Source organism: Chanodichthys erythropterus, chromosome 6, assembly GCF_024489055.1.
Source record: "Chanodichthys erythropterus isolate Z2021 chromosome 6, ASM2448905v1, whole genome shotgun sequence".
Taxonomy (NCBI): domain Eukaryota; kingdom Metazoa; phylum Chordata; class Actinopteri; order Cypriniformes; family Xenocyprididae; genus Chanodichthys; species Chanodichthys erythropterus.
In genome coordinates, this window is record NC_090226.1 from 456,584 (window position 1) to 463,419 (window position 6,836).

A 6,836-nucleotide genomic window follows, 5' to 3' on the forward strand; every position below is an offset into this window, starting at 1 on the left:
ACTATTTCAGTCTTTTAACTTAATGTGTAATTAATTAATAAAAATTTCTGAGGGAAAATTGCTTTAAACCAAATTTTTTCCAGTGTAATTTAAAGAGCAGCACCTATAACCTACAAGCCAAGCAAAATTATTGGCCAACTCACTTTCAGTCATGAGTCATGTATAAATGCATGAAAGAATTTGGAAAGGCAGAACCACGTGGTCTAGACTCGTTGTCTTCGCTATGGGACTTTCCATAATTTTGCCAGGCATCATGAATCACATGCTCTTGGCAGGCATTAATCAGGCTTTGAGGTTGAACGAAGTCCAGTGCGGATGAATAATCTACCAGAGCAGATATTCCAGACGCACAAGTGCACTACTGCTGAAATTATTAAATAAATCATTAAAAACTCCATCAAAAACGGCTGTGATTTCTCTAAACTGCATCTCGTTGTGCTGTTTTATGTATCTGAGGTTCTGTAAGAGTTAAAGGGATGCAGTGGCGCATGACGTTGCGTTGGCAGGAGTGCTGGAATGTGGAACTGTGAGGGTTCTAAGATCACATTTAGTCAAAGCGATCGGCCGTGCATTTAAAACAGTTTGTGAGCAGCTACCAGTGCACTGGATCTGAAATTGGGTCATTCCTGTACTGCAGAACCCTATGAACTCTTGATTATTTACACAATGACAAGAAAATTAACATGAAGAGCTAAAGTTAGACATTGCTCACTGAGGGATTGACAGTTAGATTACATGAGGCTCAAATTAAAGATAATTTTTAACCCTTTCTTTTTCTTTTCTTTTTTTTTTTTTTTTTTTTGAGTGACAAACTAACTAATACCATAAAACATAACATAATGCAAATATTTACTGATGTTTGTGCGGTTATTTCCCTCACAAAGTTTTCATAACGTAACGGGAACGTTAGTAAAATGTTCTTAAAACACATTTAAGATAGCTAAGATAGTGACAACAAAGAAAAAAACTATAAAATGATTACGAAATAATTCAAATTCTGTTTGATCAATAATCTCCGTCTTTAAAACGCGTCAATTCGACTTTTTTTTTCGAAAATATTAATACGTGTATAACGGGCACATGGAAATGGTAAATATTGCAATGCAGAAAACCTTCGATCATTCCGTCAGAGAAAAAAATGTGCTATAATTTAATAATCTATCGTCCTAATTACATTTATCCTTCTCATAGCATGGCGGACGGATCTCCGTCGTGAATACGCACTTTTTGATATGTCTTCCACCTTTTTGTCAATGTTTTCGATCGCTCTTTGACACCCTCAAATACGCTCTCATTCAGCGCGCCGTTCTGTGAGGAGGGAGCGCAGCGCGCAGGCGCAGAACGAGTTGTCGAAGAATCAAGTAAATAGAAGCAGCGCGGTGACGTCACCGCTCCCACACTGAGAGCTCGCGGGCTGGAGCGCACACTGCCATGAACTTCGGAGCGTAACTTCACCGTTTTTCTCGCTTTTCGGACGGGGTGGGAAACTACAACGAGATATATTCTGTTTTTTTTCCTCATAAGAACGAGCAACATTTGGAGAATTTAGTTGCATATTTTGCTTTTCCCCCGTTTTCAGCAGCATGTCGTCTGCGGCGGTCGCTGCCTCGCGCAGGCAGTCGTGTTATTTGTGCGATCTGCCCCGCATGCCGTGGGCGATGATCTGGGATTTTACCGAGCCCGTGTGCCGCGGATGCGTCAACTACGAGGGAGCGGACCGGATCGAGTTTGTGATCGAAACTGCGCGGCAGCTGAAGCGCGCTCATGGCTTCCAGGAGGGTAGATCACCGGGACCGGTGGGCAAACCGGGGAAGGACATCCAGCCCATCAACCACACGGAACCGGGCTCGCGCCCTCCGCAGCCGTTGGATCGGTACCCCCTCGCGTCGGACAGACCCCCCAGACTGGGTCCGGAGTACCAGCCGGGACGGCAGGCGAACGGGATCCCGGTGCCAAATGGGTTCCCGAAGCCCGACGAGCCCCCGGAGCTGAACCGCCAGAGCCCCAACCCGCGTCGGACCGGCGCCGTGCCGCCCAGCCTGGTGCCTCTGGTAAACGGGACCATCCCGCCGGTGCATGCGCTTAACGGGAGATCTGTGCAGATGGGGATCCCACCGGAGCATGTAGGCAAGCGCGTGGACGACATGAAGGACAAACACCGCGCCGACAGCATGAGCGACCCGAGCGACGGACACAAGCGAGTGGAGGACTGGACACAGAAGGGCAAGACGGTCCGAGACCTGATGGCGCTGCAGAGCCTCGACTCCCGGTTCAAGAAGGAGCACGCCGCGCTGCAGCACAGGATGGGATACGAGAGCAGCTCCAGTGCCTTAAAAACAGGTACTGATCATGCTTTCAAACCGCAGTTTTGTTTCATGCATGCACAATAAAATTAGACATCAAAGAATGCTTATTTTATCTTTGGGATAGTATAAAACACGCCAGCTTCTTCTTATTGTCATATTTTAAATGAGAAATCAGAGCATGCTTTTAAACTCTAGATTTAGTGTCTGTGGTTCAATCTTTAGAAGAATTTGAGATGGTAAAAAAAAAAATGCTGTAAAACTCCACATCTTTCAGTCTTATTTAATGATGCATATATCGATTAAAACAAGAGGGCATCCTTTCAAACTCTAGATTTTGTTTATATTTTTTTAAGCTGGATTCAATCTTTAGAATAATATGACATGTCAAAGCATGTTGTAACACTCCATATTGTTCTCATATTTACACATGCATATGTTTCTAAAACATCAGAGCATGCTTTCCATTTTTGTAAATGGATGCAATCTTTAGAATAATATGCAAAAAACTGTGTTATTTAAACATGCATGCAGAGCATGCTTTTAAACTCTAGATTTTGTGTTCACACTCATATATTTTTAAACTGGATTCAGTCTTCATAATATTTTCAGATGTTTTAACATGCTGTCTTATTTACACATGCCTTGTTTTCAAACTCTAGAATCATGCATCTTTATATCTGCATTCAATCTTTAGATTAGTGTCAGATTCCGGAGCATGCTTTAAACTCTAGATTAAGCATCCATAATGTGTGTAAATGTGCCGTTTCATCATCCACATATTTTGTCTAAAGCCAGAAAACAGTGCCAAGATCAGGTCACGCATGAAGCGTCGGACTAGAGTTTTCCGTCTGTAAATCAAGTGTTTATCTCTCTCTCCCTGCAGACCGCGGTAAGCACTCTCGGGGCATTAAGAGGAAACCCTCTCCTGAGCCGGACGGGGAGGGCACCGCTGCCAAGCTCAACGGCGAGGGTCCGCCGTGGCTGCCGTCTCCATCCGAGGTGCTTAAGATGCCCTCCGCGGCCCTGCCGGGATTCGCAGCCGCTCCACCTTCGACGATCTCCCCGCATTCACGCACTACCCCGCCAGAGGCGGCCACCGCCGCACAGAACGGCCAGTCGCCAATGGCAGCGCTCATCCTGGCCGCGGACAACGCGGGCACCGGCTCGCCTAAAGATGGCGGCAACCAGGTGCACTCCACGACCACGGCGGCCGCGGGCCGGCGAAACAGCGGAAGCCCCCAGTCGCCCTCCGCCGGACAGAGACGGCTCACTCTGGGCACGGCGACCGCGCACGTCCCGGGCATGGACCCGCAGGCCGGGCACCCGCAGAGCATTCCGGATTCCTCGGTGCCGCCCGGCAGCGTGCCGTTGTGCTGCACCCTGTGCCACGAGCGCCTCGAGGACACACATTTCGTCCAGTGCCCGTCCGTGCCGTCGCACAAGTTCTGTTTCCCGTGTTCCCGCGAGAGCATCAAACAGCAGGGGGCGACGGGAGAGGTTTACTGTCCTAGCGGGGAGAAATGCCCGCTGGTCGGTTCCAACGTGCCCTGGGCGTTCATGCAGGGCGAGATTGCCACCATTTTGGCTGGGGACGTAAAGGTGAAAAAGGAGCGGGACCCTTGATTTTGTTTTTGACAGTTTCAACACCAATCATATTGCATACCATCCAAACGCGAACTAACGGACATGTACATATGAACTTAAGGGAACTTGGTAAACATGGCTGTATAATTTTTTTGACTTTCCCTTTTTTTGAATACATTGTGTTTCTATATTTTTTGGAAGATAAAATGGTATGTACGCACTATAACAGACTCCCTTTCCCCCATTCAGTGGTTGTTCAGAGCGAGCGCTCGGTGTACTAGTAAAACTGGTGGCAGTCCATGTTTAAACACAGAATGTGACTAATACTCTTTAAGCACTTGGCAAAAACTGAAACGCTTTTAGCTGTATTGTATGCACTTGTTTAAAAATTGCCAAATACAATTTCTGACCTTGTAATAACAATCTGACGTGTCTGTGGTTGGCTTATTGTCTGCCCTCGCTGGATGATGCAACGACCTCAACGAGTGTGAAAAGGGAACTAAAAAGGCTGATTATGTCTTGGTTCATTCTGGGAGTTCATTGCCTCCATAATGGTAACTGATATCACAACAATTTGCAAAGCTAAGGTAACCCAAGAATGCTTGAACTTGGAAGAGTATCTCTGTTTTTTCCTCCTAACACGCAAGCCGTGACTTGTATCGCACATTGTTTTCCGCCTCCATGTGGAGTAACCCGATGCCGCGTGCAAGCCGACACTCTGCGTCTATTTTTATTCGCATGCTGCCAGTTAGGAGCTCGTAAATGATCTGTCCTTTGGCCTTTTTTGGTGGATAAAGACCCGCGACGTTAAACATTTCAGCTGCGTTAGGATGACATGCTCTCAAGGTGCAGACTGGCTCATTTAACACTTGAAAAGAAAACAGTAACGCTTTACAATAAGATCCCATTAGTTAATGCATTACAATCAGCAATATGTTTGATTTAAATATTAACAGATACAACTTTTGATAAATGTTGACTAAGATTAATGCATGCTTTAATTCATGTTAAAGAGTTTCAGAGAAACTTGTTTTTTTGTCCAGTCTTGCACTAATCTGCTTTTGTTAGATTTAACAGCAACAATCAAACTCAACTGTTCAAATTCATTAATTACTGTGTAGGCTCAAAGCATCAACCCACATCGAGCGCTGGCCATCTGACTATATTATTGGAGCTGCGCTGTAGCATATGCTTAATAAAATGTGTCGGATCACGTGGTCGCTGTGCTGGAATTCCTGAGTCACGGTCGGTCGCCGCCTCCCTCTTCACTCTGCTGAAATGAATGGAGATCTGTGTTCTTACACAAGTCACATGTACTCCGGTTAACCCTTTCACAACCATGATGACCTGGAAAACCGGCTTATGTTTTGAGTGCTTTTTGTCATACTAGAGTCTGTTTACTTTTCAGTGCAATCAAAAAATCTTCAAATCGAATCATTCCTCAACATGTTTGTTGAGAGTTTGATTAAATCGAGTCGATAGACATGTGTGCATTGCGAGATGTCATCACAGCATGTTGGCAACAAGCAGGTATTTGTATCCGAATCAAAAGCAAATATTGATGGGATGATTCAGACAGAATGAACTGTGGTTGCCTGGTGAATTCCAGCCGTCTTTTCAGTATTCGTGGAAACTCAACACCCTGAGGGGGAAAAGATTTTTGTCAGAGATGAATCGCTCTACTCCGGTTACGTCGCAGCTCTTTCTGTCTTTTGTTTGCGCAGCTGTCCCGCCCTCAGTGTCAAATGGATGTTTTCACCCGTCACATGAATTTACAAGTTTTTCATGTTTCACAATATCGTTAATGAACCTTTCAGATGTTTGTTATTGTAGGTGACTGGAACACCAGACATTTAAGGTCAACTCAACGGATTTGATAAACATTTAATTTCCAAACTTTGCAAAGTTGAAGAGTTTCAGAAAGACCCAAACTCCACAATAGAGACTTTTTGAGTTTTGAGTTTTCACATTGCTTGTTCATGGTTGGCTTGGTTTCATTAGACCAAAACACTTGATGTCAGTCATAATTCCAAATGAATAAGAAATAGTGGCTTAGAAGAACACAGTCGACTTTCAGATGTAAAAGTCGCATATCAGAAATAGATTTAGCAAAAATTTATGTTCTAAAAGAGGGTTTTCACAACGAAGTCCATTGAAGATACATTTTTAGGTTCCCCAAAGAATCCTTCATGAAACTGTTCTTAAAAGAACCATTTTTTTCTTTAGTGTGAAGAACTTTTTAATAAACTTGTATGCAATTGGAACGGTTCCTCACTCTTAAAAATAGGGCTTTCCATTGCACAAAAGGATGTTTAGATTATTAGGTTCTTCACATGGTTCTTTGGGGAACCAAAAATGGTTCTTCTATGGCATCATGAAACCGTGAAAAGTTCATGAACGTTTAAGGTTCTTCGTGGAATTCTAATAAAGAACCTTTATTTTTAAGAGCATAACATACAAAAATTAAGAAAAACCTGTTGTTTTTCCAACGTTCCATAAGTAGTAGCATTGAAAAAAAAGGTTAGATGAACGTCCAACTAAATGTTTCAGAATAAAAACATTCCATGGATTTGACCAGATAACTATGAACAAATGTTCTATTAATGTTACTGGAAGAACGTTCATAACACCGAGCGAACCTTGACACAACGTTCCTGTTGGGGTTGCACCATCATTTCTGATTCAGTTGTGTCATTGGCTGTGATTCATGGAATGAACATTTCATCCCTTCATTAAAGACATCAAATTAAAATACCTTTCATTTCAGCATGTTTTGCATCAAATATCGTTCATGGCTTAAAACTCTTTACTGAAGAATTCAGTTCCTCAAATCGAGAAGCGCTTCAGGCATGGAGAATGTCTGCACGGTGAAGTGGTTTGTTTGCCACGTCAGCAGTTTTGGCCATTTGGCCTCAGGGTTCCTGGTGTATCACACGAACACACACA

The 6,836-nt window shown here is 43.9% G+C and overlaps 1 protein-coding gene across 1 annotated transcript; it reads left to right on the forward strand.

Annotated features, from left to right (window-relative positions):
- Nucleotides 1-787: 787 nt before the first annotated feature.
- irf2bp2b (interferon regulatory factor 2 binding protein 2b) lies at nucleotides 788-6,595 on the forward strand. Its single transcript, XM_067387619.1, has 2 exons — nucleotides 788-2,340; nucleotides 3,190-6,595. The coding sequence occupies exons 1-2, from the start codon at nucleotides 1,584-1,586 to the stop codon at nucleotides 3,927-3,929; spliced, it is 1,497 nt and encodes a 498-aa protein (XP_067243720.1). The 5' UTR covers nucleotides 788-1,583; the 3' UTR covers nucleotides 3,930-6,595.
- The last annotated feature ends 241 nt before the right edge of the window (nucleotides 6,596-6,836 follow it).

Bases quoted from the DNA above. Each gene is read 5' to 3' on its own strand.
- irf2bp2b (XM_067387619.1), top strand. From the start codon at position 1,584: ATGTCGTCTGCGGCGGTCGCTGCCTCGCGCAGGCAGTCGTGTTATTTG. The intron at 2,341-3,189 runs GTACTGATCATG...CTCTCCCTGCAG, and splicing joins CTCCAGTGCCTTAAAAACAG to ACCGCGGTAAGCACTCTCGG.